General features: G+C 37.4%; 1 protein-coding gene across 1 annotated transcript in view; it reads left to right on the top strand.

The window, feature by feature from the left end:
* The window catches only part of BIRC6 (baculoviral IAP repeat containing 6), a 354060-nt gene extending 332315 nt beyond the window's left edge, over window positions 1-21745 (top strand). The window contains exons 71-74 of the mRNA XM_067562654.1: window positions 1003-1080; window positions 12485-12673; window positions 19686-19820; window positions 21058-21745. Of these exons, the coding sequence (XP_067418755.1) occupies window positions 1003-1080; window positions 12485-12673; window positions 19686-19820; window positions 21058-21237 (582 nt within the window). The 3' untranslated portion in view covers window positions 21238-21745. The remainder of the gene's footprint in view (window positions 1-1002; window positions 1081-12484; window positions 12674-19685; window positions 19821-21057) is intronic.
* The last annotated feature ends 734 nt before the right edge of the window (window positions 21746-22479 follow it).

Below are 22479 nucleotides of genomic sequence, written 5' to 3'. Positions count from 1 at the left end.
AGACAGTAATGAGGAGAAAGGATGGCCCCGTGATTAGGATGCCCGGTTCGGTTTTGGGAGACCTGGGTTAATTTCCCTGATCTGCCACAGAGTTCCTATGGCTTTAGGCAAGTCACTTAGGCTCCAAAGAGCCCAAGTCACTTTTGAAAATGGGATTTAGGCTCCTAAATAAGGCATCCTAGGGTAAAATTTTCAAAACCATCTAAGTTGCATTGAAAGTCAATGGGACTTGGGTTCCTTAAATTGTCGGGTTACTTTTGAAAATGGGAGCTAGGCCAAGTCATTCAGGTGCTTTTGAAAATGTTACTCTTAGTCTCTCTCTGCCTCAGTTCCCCATCTGTAAAATAGGAACAGTGACACTTTCCTACCTCACTGGGGTGTTGAGGACAAATGCTTTAAAGATTATGAGACTTTCAAATACTTTGGTAATGAGGGCCACATAATTACCTCAGATAGGTACTAGATAGATATACTTGAGAATCCTAGCAATGATATTCTGCAGACACCAATAAACAGCTAACTTTTCATTCGCCAGTGGGAATTTTGGTGCTCAAAATAATCAGGGGAAGCTCACTGGTGGGGCTCCTTCATAAGTCAAAGGGTGATTATTGCATGTGAAAGAGGAATGCATACAGTTTCTTCTCCATAAACCATCATTGTATAACTTTTAATATTAGTCACACTTGAGTTTCCTCCACCGCTGCAATGGACTCTGAAAGAGACTGCTTAAAGCAGACATGCTTTTTTTAAATTTCTATGTTTGTCATTTGCTAGCATGCTGTCCTACTTGAGTTTTGTCTATAATTTATATAGTTTAATTTGATTACTATTTCAAAGTTTGATTTTCAAAAAGGGCTAATTTAGCATAGTTCAGAATATATTTTAATGTCCTACAGTTTAAAAATGTTGTTTTAAGTTTAAATGTCATATTAATTTTAGCTATGGAGAGTTTGTCCCTCTGCATTTTATGTTCTTCTATCTTACTAAAAAATTTATCTACAGGTCTGTTTAAGCATACTTAACACATGGCACGGAAGACCAGAAGAGAAGTGGAATCCCCAGACTTCAAGTTTTTTGCAAGTAAGCATTTTTCCTCCTCTTCAGTACATGTTGTATAGGAACAATACACATCTGAAAAACATCTACTTATGTCTTAGCTCTTTTCCTTAGCGCTTTAAACAACTTTTTTCTTCATAAAATACCAAGACACAAGAAATTTCTTAAAGGTACATTTCCATATTGCCTTTGGGAGCCTATGGCTAACTACCAGCCCCTCACTGAACAATGAAAGGGCTGTAGAGGAAATATGCCGACGACTGCTGGTCATCGATTAAATGTCTTATTATTTTGGGGTGGAATTAACATGCTGTAAATGTCTAACACCGAGTCATACCTCCTTACCATTGATTTCTTCTATGTAAACATCCACCCAGAAGCTGTATGAGGTGCTATAATAATCTTTATGTACTTATTTCCAGTCAATTGTATTTAGCAGCTACAGTCCCAAAAGTAAAATACTAACATGGATTTATCAAAACTTAAACTGGCCTAAATATGGCCTAAGTAGCTGGCCATAGCATGACTTTGTTCTAGTATCCCTTTACAGCTGCAAATAACACCAAAAAAAAAAGTTACTGGTTGAATTACAGCATTGTAACTAATAATGTGAATACCTCTGTTTTCAATATTCATGAGGCTAGCGCCTTTGGAAAAGAGAAAATCTAAATCTGTATCTGTTTTGTAAATGTCAGGACTTGACACCATCAGTCAGAGTTCATTACCCTGGGGAAATCCTGATTTCTTTTATTCTAGAGTTAAATGTACATTATAGACAACTTTGATCTAGTTAATTCTTTTAATTCAGTGTACTCTGAGGACTTGTCTTCATGTACAGCGGCACAGCTGCACCAGTATGGCTGTGCCACTGTAGCAGCATAGTATAGCTACTAGGCTGACGGGAGAATATTTCTCATCAGCATAGTTAATCCACCTCCCCAAGAGGTGATACCTGTGTCGACAGGAGAAGCTCTCCCATTGATGTAGCACTGTCTGCATGGGGAGTTAGGTCGGTATAACTGTCACTCAGGCGTGTAGCTATTTTACACCCCTGAATAGTTATATCCAAATAGGTAGTGTAGACCTGGCCTCAGAAGAAGCAGGAGCAGCATAACCAAATGATTAAGGAAAATTGTTACTCCACAACTATCCCTCGTCCATTCACTGGCAGGTTCTGGAAGCAGTCCCAGTTCATTCCTCCTTGGCTTGAAAGTGTGATGGCAGTGATGACCTTTGGGGGTGGGAAGGGTGGAAATCAGGTAGAAATAGGGGGAGATGTCCAGACGCTTCCATTGAGCGTGGAAGCCAGTGGAAATATTGTTTGTGTGCTGGTTTTTGTCTCTGGAGTCCTGGCTTGAAATACTGCCTTAGTTCATAAGAGAAGCTAAAAGCACTGAATATTTTGACATTTTAACATATAATGCTTTTATATGAGGAGAAAGTCATTCTGATAATGATTGAGGGCTCAGCACATAGCAAGCTGACTTATATTCAGGTGTTCGCTCAGCTTCCCTTATGTAGATTTATGGATGAATTTTTCCATTCTGGGTATTGGATGTCTGAAATTAGGTCCCAATCCTGCAAAGATTTACACACAAGCTTAAATTTACACAGTGTAAATATATATATTTTAAATGAAATGATGCTAGTTACAGGAGTACTGTCAACTTAAAATCAAGTCAAATTCAAAACTTTAAAGTAATTTCATGAACTTCAGTTGGCTCTAAATGTTCCTATCTTTTAATTTTTTCTATTTCTATTGTATATGAAGGATGCACATTAACAGAAAAACCAGTAAAAATGATTGTACACAGTGTTGTCAAAAGCACAGAGTGAACTGACTAAAATAGAGATTTTTTTCTAATTTTTCAGTTACAACGTTAAGTGTTTGTTGTCACAATAGTGGAGAAACAATTTTTAGAGAGAAGTTTAACTTAAATAGGGTCAATTACGGGTCTTCCAGTCGTGAAATGTGGCACTTGTTTTGGAGGGGGATTCAGAAGTTGCAACAAAAATTCATAAAGTTAACCACATATTAGCAGAGCCAGACAAAATCGATCCAAAAGTTGTAAACAAATGGGCAGAAGGAATTGTGTGACAGTAACCAATACTTTTTATACATCTTGGAAAACAGGTACAGTCCCTGATTAGAGAATACAAAATGTGGTTCCAGACTTCAGAAAGAAGGGCAGGGAAACCTGTTTCTTTTTGTGACACATTTAACAGAAAAAAAAGGTGAATGTTCATAAAGGTGTTGAAATATTCTACACAGTCACTATTTAAATTGTATCCAGCATATTAGCTAACAGAGTTCACAAAATGGATTACAGGATGAAAATACATATTTTTCAGAGTGGGCTTTTCATATTCCCACTGTGATGAGGCATCATAAACCCTGCAAATCTTCTTTGACCCCAGAGCATATTTTAGTTAGCATGAGTCTGCCTAAGAAAAGGGAGACTGTCCTTTGGGATTTCTACCACTGCTGCACCAAAGCGTTTCTTGACCCTTTCTCCAGCTCCAAATTTGGTGGAGTTGGCTGGTGCTACACTTTCAATGCTAGGGCCTTCCTCAGTGACTGTACCTGGTGAAACTTCAAAGATGGTTACCAATTACTCTTTTAGCACTAGAGAAAGCTATATAGCAGGGATTCTCAAACTGGGGTTTTTGACCCCTCAGTGGGTCACAAGATTATTATGGGGAGGGTGGAGGTTGCAAGCTGTTAGCCCCCCACACTTGCCGGTAGGGATGGCATGGCATGGCATGGCATGGCATGGGGGGTTATTACTTTGAGGGGTATCATCACAGCCTGTAATATTTTCAAAGGGGGTCCCAGCAAAAAAAGTTTGGGAACTCATGCTATAGAGGTTCAATCATCTCCAAACAGCAAGTCATCATGCTTTCTCTTGTTCCTTCTAAATTTGTGGGAGGCCCTTGATCTTCTGTTCTCTGCTGTAAAGCATAAAGTGAAGAGAAAGCAGAGAAATGATTGTTCCTTGATGCCAGGGAATCAGAGCACTCTAACAAGAAAAAGCATTCTATGGATCAGAGACTGGACCAGTCCTGGGTGCTGGAATTTTGGTTCTAAATGTTTTGTCTCTCTAATCCAGATGGTGAAGACACTATCTGCTTCTTCTCTTGATGCTGACCTCACTTTCCCAGTGCTAATGCCTAGACTTACCAGTTTTGGGGACCAGTTCATCTCTCATCGAGGAAGATACTGATAGCTAGTACCCCATTATGGGCTTTTGGTTTGAGGGACAGTTGGATCAGGCACAGTGCCATCTGGGATGTACTTTGCAGCCTCTATCTCTAGACAGTTCCTAGAACAAGAGGGCAATAGCCCGAAGGACCAAGGTTCCTGGTTTGTGCTCATAGGAGCTTCTAGTCTCAATCCTTTTAAGCCCCATGATGTGATCTTGTACCTTACCACCCTGTAGTGTTGTTTCCCTGATTAGGCTTCTCGGTATTGTTGGAAAAGGCCTAGGTCTCCAGCCTTGTCTCACTTATTTCCTTCCCAAGAAGTCGTGGGGTCATATTTTCCTAAAATTGTTTCGATTTTCAGTATTATTTTTACTCTTATTTCTTGGTGGTGTATGCCTTGTATATTTGCTTCTGAGTATACAAAATATATCTTTAAAGCAGCATAAATTATGAGAATGTGTAAGTGAGCTTGCATATATTTTATACTTATAGCTATAGCTAAAGGTTTGGTTCCTTTTTTCATATATTGTGGGAAAACGTGCAGAATCTGTGTGACGAATGAATTATGCAAGACATAGCACAAATAGCTATTGGTACAGTGTAGATAACCTAAATTTAGCTGGTTGATTTCACAGGAATAGGCAATTTCTGTTTAAAAAAAATATTTGCACAATGCTCTATCATATAGTTATCATTAGTTTTCAGAATGCTAATGGCAGCAGCCTTGGTTAGCTCATTTTAATACACTCTTAAAGGCTGCTGTAATTGGATAGTTAATAAAGAATACTGGTTTGTGACTATAGGGAGTTAACCAGATTTACAGTCAGTAGTGCTTGCAAATAAGTTTTTTTGTTAATGTTTTTGTTAATACATTCCTATAAAAGGAATCTTCAGAGGAAAAAACATAATTTCGGTGTTCCTGAACAGCTTAGTTTTCCACAGAGCCATCTAATTAGCATTTTGAAATTACTGCAAAGCATAACACCAGTTGAGGGTTTTTTTTACATGGACATAGTTGCTTCAAAATGCCATTGTTTGCTGCAAATTACCTTCTTTAGCATCCCAGTATGCTAACAACATGAAATTTTCTTCTCTGCAAGAATCCGTGTTTTTTTAACTCCCAATTTTTTTTGTTCTTTGTATGGGATTGAACTGTAAAGTAGCATGGCAGACAAAGGATTAACTTTAGAAAATAGTTTCAGAAAGCTGAAATTTAACATAATAAAACATTCTGTGAATTTCTAAATGGAAAAGTCCAGTTTGCGTTTTGTTATGTTTTTAAACAGTTAAGGCTTGAGATTCTGAATCCTCTCAAATGTCAGTCGAGTGCTATCATGTATTCTGCAATATCTGTTATATTTGTATTGAGACGTAGGGTTTTGCTATCTACTTCAATTATATCTATATTCTGTATTAAGTGTGGAAAGTTTCTTTTCTTGACAGTATCAAAATATGAATACCCAAGACCCTAGGGACTGTAATTGTTGAATAAGAAAGTATAGAGGATGTAATTTTAAATAATCATACTGACTTTAGAGATATTTCTGATTCTCACAATATTCCTTGTCTTAAAGTAGTGAATATGACTGGACATATGGTAATAACTGTGGGGCAATATATAACTATCACATATCATTGGGGATTATCACAAGGGGCACCAGTAGTAAAGTGTGAAATCTATAGTAAAGTTTATCTTCCTCCTAGGCCAGAGGAGAGACTATCATAACCGATAAGCATAACACTCTTTTCATGTAAAGTGTGCAAATAGATAATGATGGTCAATATGTAATTGTTACAGATGTGTTAACTGGTATAGTATTTGTAGTCAGCTTTTATATCCTAATATGGCCACATTAGTAGAAATTTTAAAAGAAATTAAACAGAAATGTACTCCAAACTTAAATTGGTTAATCATTTGAGAAATGAATTTTAATTATTAACTCTCCCCAAACTGTGATTATTTTACTAAAAAGTCTAAAAATTACCGCAAGCAGGTGACAAGCTTACAGAGCTACTGGAACATTATCAACCTAATGACACATGACGTGTGCAACACCCCATGGACACAGTGTTCATGTTAATAAAAGGTACATGACTGTCTGGTGTAGGCTAATGAATAATTCCTACATTTGAGGCCCTTTGCATAACAGATACAGATAACAGTTCACAACCTATCAAATACTGTTTATATGCTGTATCTTGGAAAAGACATGAAATAACAGAAAAAACTGGGAAATGAACACAACTGTAAAACTTAATAGTGCATGTAAAGAAATTCATCAGTGTGATCTTTTTTCAAAAGATGAGACCTGTCAAGATACTATATAGATACTTAAATGGCTCCCATCACTGGTAATATCTGATTGCCTCCCAGCTGTACAAAAATAGGAGTATCAATTTCTCTTTCTTCCTTCCCAGTCTGTACAAAAAATACATGTTAGTTGGTTTTGCCTGCTTGTTTATGATTGTGTCTAGGTGGGTGGGCAAAGAAATGATTGAGGAAAAGGAAAGCCAGAGAAATACATTTTACATTTAATTCTCAAACTGGTAACTCATCGGTCATTCTCATTTCTTGTGGGGGTGAGTTCCATAGTCTAGGAGCAGAAAGTTCTGTCTCCTGCACTCACAAGCCTTCCCCTGTTGGTCAGCAGTTTCATCTTAGCTACCATGGGAGCTCATGGTCTGAGGGAGAAGCAATTTCTCAGGTAGCTAGAGTCAATTCCATTGGAGGGCTTTGGATATTTGGACAGAGCACGAACTGGACTCTGGGGAGTCAGCACAGGAAGGAAAGCACTGGGGTGCTTATAGTCAGTTATGTTGCTAAGCAGATGAACATTTTGTACCAGCTGGAATTTTTTCAGGCTGTGTGGCTTCATTCCTGTATTTGACTTTCAGTAATCAAGCTTGGCGATCACACCGGGAGCTCTGCAGTCTGGTCTGCAGCTGATAGGATTCACCTGAAAGTTGATAGAATTTGCTGTGGAAGCTGTTTGGACAGCTAGTAATACTGGGGAGTCCAAAAGGGCATTCAAACTGCAGACTGGCTGAACCATTTGGAGGCAATTGCTTTCTCTAGTGAGAAACATTATAGAGGAGGCAGATTCTTCCTACTAGCATTATTTCAGCCTGTCTTGGCTCAGCTGTAGACAGCTGCTCTTCATCCAGGTGCTGATTTTGACTAGGCACTTAAAAACTTGGGAGAAGGAGATATTACCTTGCAGGAGTCATTTAACATCTATATCATGGTGTTTATGCTGAACATAAAGCAGCCTCCAAAGTGCATGTTGTCATAAATAGTAAGAAATGGATGGGGAAAATTAAGTATGTGCTATCCATAACTTTAAAGCAGCTCTTCCAAAACCTGCTAATAAATCAACTGAATAAAGCTGAGAACCAAAATATGTTTCCTATATTAGCCACAGCAATAAATGGGGATTAAAAATAACCCAGCAATTACCAGGAAGCATGGGATTTTGCAATTGACCAACATAAAAGAGACACTTACACAGAATATTATGGAAGTTTAATACAAAGTCTGTATAAAGTCACAGTTGTTACACAAATGCAAAATAAAAACTATAGCGTAGCTTGTTAATGCAGTCAAATGGCTAATTCACGGGTTCTGGTGGCACTCACTTGATTCCTTTCTCATCTCAGAGTTGTTTTTCTCTAATAAAGAGTGTTTTTGTGCCCCCGGTCCTTCCCATTAGGCTTTGGTTTTTATTCCTACCTACCGATCAGATCTGAAATAGTCTTCTACTTTAACTAGCCTTTTTTGGACAAAATTGTTCTCCAGACCTGGCTTTTCACACAGAGACAATATGGGCCATAGTTCTTTGCATTTTCAAATTACTTTGTAAACATTAATTGATGATAAAATAGGATAAACCAAATATTTGAAAAACATAAGCTAAAAAATTAATGGATAAAGATGCATATGACAGAAACCCTGTGTTCACCAAAAGCCTTTTATCCTGGTTTGGTTTAGGTTACTTTAGTTCAACAGACATTTTCCTTATCATCTGAAGAGGGTAGGTGATCATTAGAGGTATGTTTCTGTAGAATGTTAGGTTTGATTGTTACAAAAAAACCTAGGTTAGAAATAGTTTTTGTAATTTTATATTGAAATTTGTGGTCCACTAGTTATCTTTTTATTTGATAAGGGTTTCATTTTGAAAGAAAGAAAACATTTTGTAAAATTTCTCCACTGTGGAATAAAAATACTTTATAGCTATTAAGTGGAAAAAAGCTGCAGGACTAAATAAATTACTTGGAAAAACTTAGGCACTAAATGTTTTCCTCACTAAAAAATTAAAGTATTGTTAGACCACCAAAATGTTTCAGTAATTTATAATTTTCTAACACAGATGAAACCAAAAATACAGTTTAGGGATTTGAAATAGCTGAAAACATAAATACACAGCAACAAACCTGCTAATTAATTAATACTGCATAATGTTCAAAACCATGAATAGCTAATATCCTAATATTTAATGTTTACTGTGTTTAAATTTTAAAATACGCAAAATGTAATGTTTGAACAGTAGAGATGGTAGTTTTTGCATTCTCAATATAGTGAATCCTATGAGTTCAACACTGATTTTATGACAAATTTTGACAGATAGCATTTTAGGGTGGGATTTTTCAAACGTGTTAAGAATTGGACTAACACAGCTCCCAGTGACTTCAGGGGTAGCAGAGAGAGGCTGACACTAAGCACTTGTGAAAATTCCACTCTTTATTATAATGGAAAAGCTCATGATTTTATTTATAGCTAAACAGAACCCAAAATAAAATAGCTTTATCTTTTTTAGATGAAACATGACTTCCATTAGGTAGGACAATCATAAACTGACAGCCTATGATCTGATACTAAAAGAACTAGATAGCAAGACAACGACCTTATAATAAACCTTTTTAAAAAACAGACACACAGCACACACACACCTTGTTATTTCTTGATTCATGGGGAGGAAATCCATGTGTTAGCCTAAATTTTTTATTAAAATAGTCCAACTTGTATTCAACAAACACAAGAATTTTTATTTGAAGAAAAATGACTTTTGATGTTGATATGGAGATGAAAACATAACACTTTCTCTGCATTAGAAAAGTACCTTAGTGATATTTATTTCATATGCAGAAATGGCAGCTAATCTTTGTAGAGATTCTGTTTAGCAGTTCTGATTATACAGTATGTTGTAATAGCATTTAATATGTTTAAACTGCTAAATATGTACAACAGCCCTTTCTGTGACTTTCAGTGTGAGAAACTGAGTCACAGAAAGCTTTAAGCAGCATGCCCAAGATCACTCAGTGAATTAAAGGCCAAATGAGACTACATCTCAGATGTTCCAAGATTCCAGTCCAATGTTCAGTCCACAGACTGTGCTGTCACTCAGCTCACCTCCCTCATTTCTTCTTGGGTGCAAATGAATTCAGTATTAATGGATCATTTTAATCAAAATAGCTTCGCCCTCTCCTATTTGTGTTATCACATTCTAGAATGACCTTCAGATCATCAGGGATATAACAATCATGAGAATACATCTACAAAAACCTAATTTCATTCACTTGATACTTAATTAAAATATTTTTAAATGATTGTTTAAACTTCTCTTTGAAATAAGAATTGAGTTTCTTCTTGTCCAGATGGTGGAAAGAGGGAAGTGAAGGCCAATTCTGCCTCCATATTGGTTTGGTGTCTCTGAGAAGAATAATAGGCCCTTTAACCATAATCTTTTCAGATAAATAACTGAAGTACCAAGTTATGTTATATTATATAACTAATATAATACCAGTAGATCTAAAAACATTGAAAGAATACTTTTTTCTTTTTTTCAGACATCAACTTATTCTTTACATGGTTTCTCTGCACCTAAATTTCAAAGGGTTTTTTTTTTCCCCCATGTCAAATGGAGTCTACTGCTTTGTGGCAGTAAGCTACATAAGGGATTCCACTCAAACTAACTTACTCCCATTTACTTTGACATACGGTTATAATTTGCACTAGATACTGATCAGGAGTTTCAAACTTACACGCCCAGAGTTAAGCACCTAAATCCATATTAAGACTCCTAAATAAATGTCTAATTTTCAGAAATGCTGAGTTCCTGCAGCTCACATTGACTTCAGTGGGATTGGCAAGCACTCAGCACCTTTGAAAATTAGGCCACTTAGGTACCTAAACAGTGATTTAGGGTTGCAATTCATAGGTATCTATGCCTGAAAATGCGTATGTCTTTCTTAATTTTTAGTAATCATTTTCAGCAGTTTGTTTTAGTAGGTTTCTTGAGCCAAAAGTGTTCAGAAATTTTCTCAGTAATCCTGCATTTGTGACTGGTTGTTAAATATGTATTTTTTTCTGCCAGAATTGATCCAGGCATTTGAAAATGAGAGAGAATTGTGAGGATGGTGAATTTTGGAGAGGGAGTTTAGGTTTAAGTTTCTATTTGTCTGATTGCTGGCCATGGATCTAACTGAATGTTATACTACTGTCCATTAGGTATGTTGGAGCATTGTGTTTGATGTGGATACTTCTGAGTTTTGTCGAGGGTTACCTACTGCATATGGTTCGATGCCTTGTGTGTGTGTATAAATCCCAATAAAATAGTGTAGTCAGTCAGCTTACTGAACATTGAATTTGTATTTCCTGCAGGACTTTTTTGTTTGGGGTGGGGTGGGGGGTTGTTGGGGTTTTTGTTTTGTTTTTGTAAGTTCATTTTAACTGCTTTTGATCTGTGAAGAAGTAAGTTTATTCTGCGGTAATTAACCCTGAAAGTAATAGCTAAGTTAATTTAGGAAGAGCTGCTTTAGGTATTGGCAATATCAAGAGATAATGCAGGAAAACCACAGAATCCTTAATCAGGTTGTGGCAGGTAACAGTGAAGCAGTTGCACTTCAACTATTTACTTTTTAATGTGTATTTTGTAACTTCTATATTCAGTTTCAGTTTATAAATATTAAGTTTATACTTACAGGACCTCAAAATCCATGTGCTGTATCTGTGCTGCATTTGGACCTGAAAGCTTGATTTTTTACTTCTATTGATTATGGATTTTTAAGCAGTTTGAACAAATTAAAAATAGTTTCTTTTATTACCTTAAAAACTTTACATATGAAGTTAATTTTGTGTTATAATCTATTTCTTGGTTTACACATCTTTTGCCTTCTGTATTTTTAATAACTGGTGGTTTTTCCTTGTGGGATTTTCTTTTGAGGTACCAGCGTTCTGTAAAATTTTTCTTTGCACCTTTTTAATTTTCACAAATTAGCCTCACATCCAGCTCATCTGAAGGCTGATTTTCAAGACACACAGCTGGTCTATGGCAGCTGACTTGGAATCTTGAGGCTCAGCGTGAGGGGCTGTATAATTGCGGTGTAGATGCTCCGTCTACAGCCTGTGTTCTAGGACCCTCCCACCTTACAGGGTCCAACAGCTCAGGCTCCAGCCTGAGATTGAACATCTGCACCGCAGTTAAACAGCCCCTTAGTCCTGCCCATGAACCTGAATCGTGTGTGTCTAACTGCAGTGTAGACTCTGTGCCTCAGTTCCCAGTGTAAATAGTGGGTTAATAGTATTTTATCTCTGACAGGGATGTTGAGAATAAATACATTTAAGATTGTGAAGCTCTTTGAGATCTACTATCAAAAAGTGCTACATAAGAGCTAGGAAGAATAACAATTTTGCATCTCCACGTGCTGTGTACATTTCCGATTTTTGTATGCACATGGTTAGATATACATCCTTGTAGCCAAGTGTATGGACAAACTGGGATTTCTGAGTATACATGTAATAGCACATGCAAAAATGTTCAGGGCCTTGATATCTAAACACTCTGGCTGATATATTTAATAGCACATCACAGGGCGCCAGGCCATTTATTCAAAAAATGTTTAGCTCTGAAGGTAATATTTAGTTACATATTTATTTTCTTATAGTTTTCCAACTTATTTTTATATTTTCTTTGGACTAGATTGACAATTGTGTGGCTGATGGTTTTTAGTAGCATGGTATTTGTTTCAGATGGAACGGATATGTCCCACAATTCCCCACTTCTATGAAATATTCATATTTTTTAAGATACATTAATTAATTTGTCATAAAAATGTTTCTTGTAATAAAGACAAAAATTGAAATATATAATGTATTTTAAAAACAAGTGGAGCTCAATATGTAATAGCATGATGTTTCATTTACTCATTTAACTGCTTCTCTCCACAGGTGTTGGTATCTGTCCAGTCCCTCATATTGGTAGCAGAACCCTATTTTAATGAACCAGGATATGAAAGATCTAGAGGTACTCCTAGTGGTACACAGAGTTCCAGAGAATATGATGGAAATATACGACAGGCAACAGTCAAGTGGGCTATGCTTGAACAAATCAGAAATCCTTCACCATGTTTTAAGGAGGTAGGTTTTATGAAACAAAGTAAACACTACCTTTTTGCCTTTAACATATTTGAAGACGGTTACCAGGTCAGTTGTCTTTTCTCATGACTAAATATGCCCCCCCCCCCTTTTTTTTTTTAACCTTACCTCAGAAGTCAGGTTTTCTAAACCTTTTATCATTTTTGTTGCTCTCCTCTGGAATTTCCAATGTATCCACATATTTCCCAAATTGGGGTACCCAGAATTGGAAACAGTACTCCAGCTGAGGTCTCAGCAGTGTCAAGTGGAGGGAGACAGTTACCTCCCATGTCTTAGGTACGACATTCCTGTTAATACACTCCAGAAAGATATTAATCTTTTTCGCAACTGCATCACAGTGTTGACTCATATTCAATCTGTGATCTACTATAACCGTCAGATCCTTTTCAGTAGTACTACTACATAGCCAGTTATTCCCCATTTTGTAGTTGTGCATCTAATTTTTCCTTCCTTTTGTTATTGATTTCATCGTACTGAATTCAGAGCAGTTCTCTAACTTGTCAAAATTAGTTTGAATTCTAATCCTGTCTTCCAAAGTGCTTGCAACCTCTCCTAAACTGGTGTCCTCCACACATTTTATAAGCATATTCTTGACTCCATTATCCAAGTTATTAATGAAAAATATTGAATAATACTGGACCCAGAAATGACCCCTGCAAGATCCCACTAGACACGCCTTTCCAGTTTGATAGCAAACCATTGACAACTACTCTTTGAGTATGGTTTTTCAACCAATTGTGCCCCCACCTTATAGAGTTTTAATCTAGACCACATTTCCCTAGTTTGCTTATGAGAATGTCATGTGGGACTGCATCAAAAGCCTCAATACAATCAAGAATGTCATGCGGGACTGTGTCAAAAACATCACTAAAATCAAAATATGTCAGGCCTACTGCTTCACTTCCCACTAAGCCTGTAACTCTGTCATGAGACAGACACTAGATTGGTTTGGCATGATTTGTTCTTGACAAATCCATGCTGGCTATTCCTTATAATCTTCTTATCCTCTAGGTGCTTACAATTTGTTTAATTATTTTTTGCAGTATCTTTCCAGGTATCAAAGTCAGGCTGACTGGTCTGCAATTCCCTGGATTCTCTTTGTTTTAAAGATAGGTACTATATTTGCCCATCTCCACTACTCTGGGACCTCACCCATCCTCCAGGAGTTCTCAAAGATAATTGCTAATGGTTCTGAGATTGCTTCAGCTAGTTCCTTAGGTACCCTAGGATGAATTTCATCAGGACCTGCTGATTTGAATACACCTAACTTATCTAAATATTTTTAACCCCCTTTCTCCCTATTTTGGCTTGCATTCTTTCCCCTTTCTTGTTAATATTAATTTTGTTGAGTATCTGGTATTAACTTTTTTAGTGATGACTAAAGCAAAATAGGCATTCTTGATGTCATCAGTTGTTCACTCTCCTTCCCTGCTAAGTAGAAGATTTACACTTTCCTTCATCTCTCTTGTTCTAAATGTATTTAAAGAACTTTTTTAATGGTCTTTTATGTCCTTGTTAGATGTAATGCATTTTCTGCCTTAGCCTTTTTGATTTTGTCCCTTCATCCCTGTGGCAATTCGTTTAATTTTATCTTCATTCAGCATTTTAATGAAGGTATCATCAGACTATGATGTTCTTCTTTTTTCGTTTATATTTGATAGTGCTAAGAAACTTGCTAATTATGCAGCCAAGCCAGAAATCTGATGTTTGTCATTATTTTTCTGGGGCAATTTCACACCTCTAATAATCGGTGAAGGTGTGTTTGTCAAATTAAGGGTAACTTCCAACAATGGAAAATGATGCCTAACTTCCAGGAAAAATGGAATGAGTGATTAATGCCATACTAGCAGTTTGAACTTGGTTTTTAAAAAATCCTGTTCAACTCCCAGCTAGATCTTCTATCCATGATACACTATTTATGCTCAGGTACTTTTTCCTGCTTTGAACCTTTTTCTTATGTAAAAGAGACAGGAAATTGCTAAGTTTTGTCATAATATGAATTGCTTGTTATCACTTGGAAGTGGTAGGAATAATGCATAGTTTTTACAACAGCAGGCTTAATAATATACTTCAACTAATTGTAAGACTTCTCTGAAATATCTGATGGTACACACTGACTAATAAAAGAATACTCATAATACAGAGATTATCTTTGATAAATTGGGCATTTACACTTTCTGGAATTAAATTAGGATTTTATTATCCAACTGTTGTACAAATATGTTTTACATTGAAAGTATCGGGCTTTTGTGGTCAAAAGGCTGCCAAAAGAATAAAATAACGTATTTTGCTACCAAGAAAATTAAATGGAATAACTCACTGACTTTCCCTCATGACTTTCTCCTCTTCCTCTTTTCTTGTTATGTTAGGCGTGACATTGATTAAGGCATTTTATAATTTTTGGAGCTAGTAATGGGAGCTGAATCATTGATTTATAAGTAGACTAATGAAGAAGCTCAGTGTTACACTGGAAATGTCTTTTGTCCCTTTGCAGTACAGCAAGGACATGCGAAGCACTAGGTTTTTCTCTTTAGACTAAACAGCCTTTAAAAGACACTATGATAAATAGATTTTATTCTTATTATCCAAGTATTATCTGTATAGATCCCCACTTCTAGGTTTGTCTGTGTAAAGTTGGATCCCTCTGTAAAAAAGCCAAGTAAGTCTTAAGTGCTTCAATACAAAAATCCAACATTGCATGCAGGACTATATAAACAACACTTTCCCTAGTCGCATAGGTTTCTTCCAGCCACCATAGTAAATGATTCCCTTGGTCCCTCCTGTCATCAGTTTATCAGCCATGTAAGTATAGTTTTAGTGTAAATAGTGCATTACTTTTTCAGATTTTATTACAATTGTGGTATTTTGGTGAGTTAGTAATTATAGCTAAATCTGTAGCCCAGTTCCAAGAAGTCAGTTGCGTCAGGCTGTGTGTTCCATTGGGTTACCTGTTTGGAATTCATGTGTCGTGGTCAGATTTAGTCCAGTGCAATGGTTCAATCTGGGAAGAAGACATGGTGATACAGTATAGTCAGTTGTTTCACTACACTTTGGTTCGTTATGAACTATGAGACCAAATAACTAATGTCAGTCAGGTTTATTAATATAGTACAGAAAAAAGGTTCTATTTGCTACCAGTCTCCAAAAAGGAATCTACTAGAGCGATGTTATATTAATCTTACGCAGAAAGTGTGCTTCCCAAAGTTACTCATTTTAGCTGCTATTTATTTGATTTTACAAGTTACACATTTCTTTATACATCACTAAAATCCACCAGTTTGTTCCAGTTCCCTAACTTCTTATTCTCTTCCTTATCTTTGTTTTGGATACTAGCATTCCAGGTACTGATCTGCAAAGGTGCTTCCCTAGCTTGTATTAAAATACAGAATGAATGTACCTTGATTTTGACAACTTTCCTATCTGTTTGTGCCAGATGCTTACTTCAGCAAATGCATGGTGTTATGGGATACTTAACATAAGTTAACAGGATTGTAATAAAAGTACAGGCCAATTTGGGCTATATTACTGCTATATTAATGCTTAATATGTATACTTAAATATTGCAGATAGTATTATCAACATATGTATGCTAACCAGCATATATTAGTCAACAGACTAGATTTAGGTGGTACCTTCTTTAAAGAATAAGATACCATTCCTGATCCACATAGCAAGTGCTGGGCATTTAGCACAAACAATGCATCTCTCAGCTAGTTTCAGTCTCCAAGCCAGGAAATTGTTTTAATTGCAACTCCAGTTCTTCCTGATTGAAGAGACTTTGAAAAACTTTCCAGCTGAGTCACTGCCTGGCCTCTCTTGAACTACCCGACCCAAACACAAGTCAAGGTATGGACTGATTTGTGTATTGTAGGTTCCATACTTTTAGTATTTGAGCACCTCAATCATTATTTATCCTCACAACTCCCCCAGAAAGGTAGCAAAGTACTTTTATCCTCATTTGACAGATGAGGAAGTGAGACTAAGTGATAGTCCAAGGTCATACTGGATTTTCTAGTATGGCAGAAATTTGAAATTGGGTGTCCCAAGTCCCAAGCTAGCACCCTTAACCACTAAACTATTCTTCCTCTAAGCATTAAGATGCAAAGGTATCCAGGAAGCATAGGAGATCTAAGAACCAGCTGCTCACATCCATGTGCTTCCTATGCAGTATTGAGAAGGTGAAAAGGGGAGGTACCATCTATCCCCTGGCTCCCACTCTAGTTTCAGAAAGAAGTCAAGATCCTTGATTATCAAGGAGAACTTCTCTGAGTGTGTCCTCAGAAATGAGTAGTAGATCCAGGAGATGCTTCATTGCTCCCTACTTCCATTGTGATGGAGTTTTCCCAAGCATCCCTGTGGATCTGGGGAATGCCTTGGGAATTGCATTCTTCACCCCTTCTTTTTATCTTCCATTTGCTTTCATCTGAGCACCATCTTCCATGACACCTATTAAGAAGTCTGAATGGGAGCTTATTTTCTCATTTATATTTCAGTAGTGCTTAGAGGCCTTAACAAGATTGGGCCCTGTTGTGTTAGGCACTGTATAAATATTTAGTGAATGATACCGTCTCAAAGAGCCTCCTCAGTACCAAAGTCTTGGAACTAAGGATTTCACCTCATTGTTCTTAGGGATGTATCTGAGCCTTTTTATCTTTGGAGCCATTAGCTACTCTGGGTTTAGTTACTTCTCCCTCTCCTATCCTAAATAAACACTGCCTAAAAAACTGCCTGATCCCTCAGAGGACATTGGGATGAATACGGTGATGATGATGGCAGCTTTCCTGTTCCTTTGTCATCAGTGAAGAAGTTAACATTCAGGTTGTCCCCAAAGAACAAAGAATTCCAAAAACTTCTCTTGAGTAGCTGAAACGTCAGGCACAGTTTTTCTCAGTGCAAAAGCTTCAGCAACTATTTGACTTCTTGGCCCCTCAACTTAGAGGAAGTATGGCTGTCCCTATAAATTAGGGTCTGGTCAAGCCAAAAAAAACCAAAAAACCCTTTTGGATGAAACAAGCAGCTGTTCCACCTGAACCCTAGGAAGGGAAATAGGCTCTACTGTGTGGTTGCCTATACAGTTAGCCAGGGAGCAGGAGAGGGAGTTAAGTACTCTACACATGATTTATTCGTGGTGTCTGCTATAAGTGAGAAAAAACAGGCTCCGAGTTTATTAATTTACCCCATGAGGAAAAGAGGAAACAAGCAGTGGAGAAGATGGCCCCATGTCTACTGTATTGCAAAAATACTTAACCTTGAAGTAATTGATAGTGCACTTAAACTTCTTTAGGAAATTATTTCAGTATAGTTCTCTAGTTTTACAACTCTGTGAACCCACTTAGGGTTTAGAAATCTCTGACAAAAAGTTTCATACCATCGGTAAAAGTTAGGACTATTTTTGTATGGTCTCTAAAAGTGTACATGAACACCAAAATAAGCATAGGGCCAGATTCTGACACTCACCTGTGGAAGGGGGCAGTCTGAATCCCAATGCTTGGAATCTGAAATTACAAGGGTATTATAGGGAGTTTTAAGTACCATCAAAGATGGTAACCTCAATGGGACATAACTGTGGCCTTGTCCCCTTCCCATTAGGCGATGGTCCATGCCCAGCTCTAGGGAAGAATATGCTGCACAACTGACACTCACTCACAAGTTCTTCTGCCTTACCTGTGTCTTGTTCGTATAGAAAGCAGCCTCTACCATCCCACCCCAAACATATTCTGCCCTATTAGGGCAGTGGCTTTAAAACTCATGAAAAGCCCCATGTATTGTATCTGTTCTTTTCCAGATTAGAAAATTAGTGTGTAGATGTGTGCCCTGCTTTACAAATGTATCCAAGTCTGCACAGTCTGGGAATTTGGCTACCATTTTACTAACTGTCAAATATCTTAGCATCCAGTCAGTTATTGTATTTAGGCTTTTGTTTGTTTTTCGACCATATAACACAAAATACCTAAATGACAATCTTATCTCCATCAGGGTTTCTCTCAAGCTGTGGCTCATGACCCAAAATTAGATAGTCAGACTGCATAAAAGGGTCATGGGGCTGGCTGGGGTCAGCTCCCCATTCTTGGCATTGTGACCCTCTGTGCCAGTTTGCAATGCCACTCTCACAAATTTGGTCCAGTCAGCCCAAACCTGAATGCCATTAGTGATCCTGGAGGTCACAATGCCCAGAGTAGGGCGTCAAGCCCAACCAGCCCCATCCCATGGGACATGAGTCGGGAGGAAATGAACCATAGTGGTGTCAGATTCTCCAGTAAGTACTAGCTCCCGAAATTACCCTGTGCCCTGCAGGTTGGTGACACCCTCTCTTCATACCCCATCCTGCCCCCCAACTCCACTCTACCCCCAGGACCTCAGATTTCTCCCACTCCTTTATACTCTTCCCCCCCCCCCCCCCCCATGTGCCCTGTGCAGGCGCTGTGTTTTTTGGGGAGTTATCAGCTTGCAACTCTCCCCCCAGATGCCTTTGCCCCCAATTCCTTCCCTAGCCCACCCTCAAATTACTTCCTCACTGGCCCCTTGTTCTCTCCACTTCATCTTTCATCTCCAGCCCCCAAATCCCCCCCCAACTCCTTAATCTACCCCGTCACCATAGACTGGAGGGGGGCTGTATTTTTGAATGGAATGTCTTGGCTTGCTGTGGTGCCCCCCACTTGCCAGAGGGGGAAGTTCCCCAGCTGCTCACAGCTGGCTGCAGTGTCTAGAATCTTAGCTCTGAGGCTGCCCGCTCCCCCCTCCCCAAAATCCCTTGCTGGAACCCTGCAGGGGGTGTGGAGAGAGGACTGGGAGTAGGGAGTTTCTGGGGGAAGGGAGCATCTCTGGGTCATGATAGGCAATCAAGGTTTGCAAATGAGACCTGAGCCCCCGCAGGTTGAGAAACGCTCATCTACTTGACATTTTTAGGTCACAACTCAAACGTTCTTAAAGCATGTGGTTATTGGAAGCAAGTGACAAAGTTTTTTTTCTTCTTACATTGTATATTTTCTTACAGGTCATACACAAACATTTTTACTTGAAAAGAGTGGAGATCATGGCCCAGTGTGAGGAGTGGATAGCAGATATACAGCAGTACAGCAGTGACAAACGGGTAGGCAGGACTATGTCTCATCATGCAGCAGCTCTTAAGGTGAGACATGTTAATATGACCACAAGTAACATCAAGCAACAGTTCAGTTTAATGAACTCACTCTGCATGTGAGTCCAACAAGCAAAAATAGCCATATTAAAAAAGATGAAACAAGATTGAAGCTTTAAAATAAATTGTCAAGAGATGCATTATGGTTTTCAAGCTTTTATGAAATATTTTACAAATGGAATTTATTTCTTTGTTATGTAGTTTGTCGTACCCCAGGCAAGTGTGAGAGTTTAATTTTCTTCAAAAGGATTCTATAGCAGTTTGGTGTTGTTTGGGATGTACATGGGATATGATAAAATTGTACTGTAACCAGTCTGCAGTATAGATTTAAAGGGAAACTTCCCAGAAACAAAACTCTTTTAATAGACACAAACTGATAAAAAATAACTATACATTTAAGTGGTCCAGAACCTCTAGCGTTCCAATGAAATTTTACAGTTTTCAGTAACAAATTATATAATAGTTAACTCTAGTCCCATGTCTATATGTACAGTGTTGCACCAGCACAGCTGTACCGATATAGCTGCGCCACTGTAACGTGTCTGGTGAAGATGCTTTAAGTGTCAGCATAGTAAAACCATCTCCACAAGTAGCAGAAGCTATGTCGGGTGGAGAAGCTTTCCCACTGACAAGGTCATTCTAGCAACAGAAAAAGTGTTCCCCAGTAACAAAGCCACAAATTCTGCTCTTGTTCAAGCAAAATGGTTTTGTCACTCCCTTCAAGGAATGACATTGTTTCAATACAACTGAGCTTTAAAATGTGGATCACTGCTTTTATGGTGAACAGATTAGAGGTATGTCTATTCCACAATATTTGTGTTATATATGTAGTATGTGTATTATATAGATGGTAAGTTGTAATTATCTAAACATGTCCTGCTGTGCCCAGCACCCACTATGGGCATGGCCAATGCACAATTGTGATGCACAGCAGGACAAACCTGGACACTTCCACTGCTGCCTTCCCTACTCCTAATGCCCTGCAGATCAGGGTCCCCATTATTTCACCCTCAGGAGAACGCTAGGGGGTATGTGAATTTCTGCAACCATTAGTGTTGCTGAACTAGTAGACAGCCACTGAAATAGTTTTCAATTTGGGAGTGCCCATTTTTATAATATCTTTTTCCTAGGTATTATTTTATTGCTAATATCAAAATTACTCTTAGCAGAATTGTGAAAAGTAATGATTTTAATCAATATTTTAACATCTGTGATTTTGTACATACAGCGCCACACAGCTCAACTCCGGGAAGAGCTTTTAAAACTCCCCTGTCCTGAAGGCTTGGATCCAGATTCTGATGATTCCACAGATAAATGCAATGCCACAACAAGTTCTGAGGAGACTATGTTGCATGACCAGGTTAAACCTAGCAGCAGTAAAGACATCTCCAGTGACTTCAAATTATGAGTGGCATTGACATGGACTTTACAGACACACAGGCTTTGAAGCACAAGCCAAATATGTCAATATTTGTATGTAAGAAGCTAATTATGTAATAGGTAATGAAATTGAAACTATACTATGCCCTTAAGGATATACAGTTTAATTCAAGATGATCTTTTATTTACCTGTACAACAGTGTAAACTTTTTTTGTGCTTTTACTTTTCAATTGTGAGAACCACTGATTGGTATGTTTAAAAAGTTATGTATACAAGAAATGGATAAATCACTGATATATAAGGGAAACTACCTTAGGAAAGAATGTTTACTGAATGTTTTTTTGTTTTTTTTACTCGTAGAGTGAGGGCAGATGTAACAAAGAATATATATTGGTCATTCTTACAGCTACTATTTAAAGTCAAAATTTTCACTGAATTTGATAGATTTTACGTTTGGCCATATCTTCATGCTCATATTGATTTCTAAAGAAAACCTCCTGTATCTTCAATAAAAGTTAAATGGACATGCTCCCTCTTTTATGATTTACTGGTACATTTTTTTAAATGATCTGCCATAAAATACGTTATAGCTGGAGACTTGCACTTGTATGACTGAATTATTACAGTCAACGTATTTAATTTTATGCTTACTAATTCTAAAATGCAGATTAAATAAATGCACATGGTTTTACCTCATGCCAACATTTGGACTTCTGAATTAATCTTTTATTAGTTATTTTGTGCAAACTAATGGTATTCCAAAATTTGTCTTGATTGTTTTTAAAAGGCTATTCTGGAAGTAAAGGATTTTTTTTAAAACTGGATTGTCTGATTTTACATAGTAAAGTCAAATGTATTAATTTTTTAAGCATTGACAAAGGGCTAAGGATACTCATTCAGGACTGCTACATTCTACAGTTCATACTGTATACATGTATTTTCAATTTTATATTTACATACATCATAAAATCAGGAATGGGTGGATTAAAAGTCTTGCTTCTAACACAACATGCATGGCTCTCAGTTCTTAATTATCAATAGTCTTTGAGGTACAAATCAAATCAGACTGGTATTACCTTAGATGATAGTTAGATAAGATATGTAATATTACAGTGGATAGAGGACCTGCTGTATTAACAATATTATAAATGAGACAAGAAACAGTCCTATCCTCTTATTTTTTCCTGTTTATAAATATCAGACTTATTCAACTTTTTCTGTTTTAAAATATAATGAAAAATGCTACTAACTTGATGTCACGTCCTTGTG

Source organism: Emydura macquarii, unplaced genomic scaffold (assembly GCF_026122565.2).
Source record: "Emydura macquarii macquarii isolate MOO-44397 ecotype Brisbane River unplaced genomic scaffold, CSIRO-AGI_Emac_v2 contig_2457, whole genome shotgun sequence".
Classification (NCBI taxonomy): Eukaryota; Metazoa; Chordata; order Testudines; family Chelidae; genus Emydura; species Emydura macquarii.
Note: the sequence above shows the minus strand (reverse complement) of the source record. Positions and strands in the feature narration are given on the sequence as shown.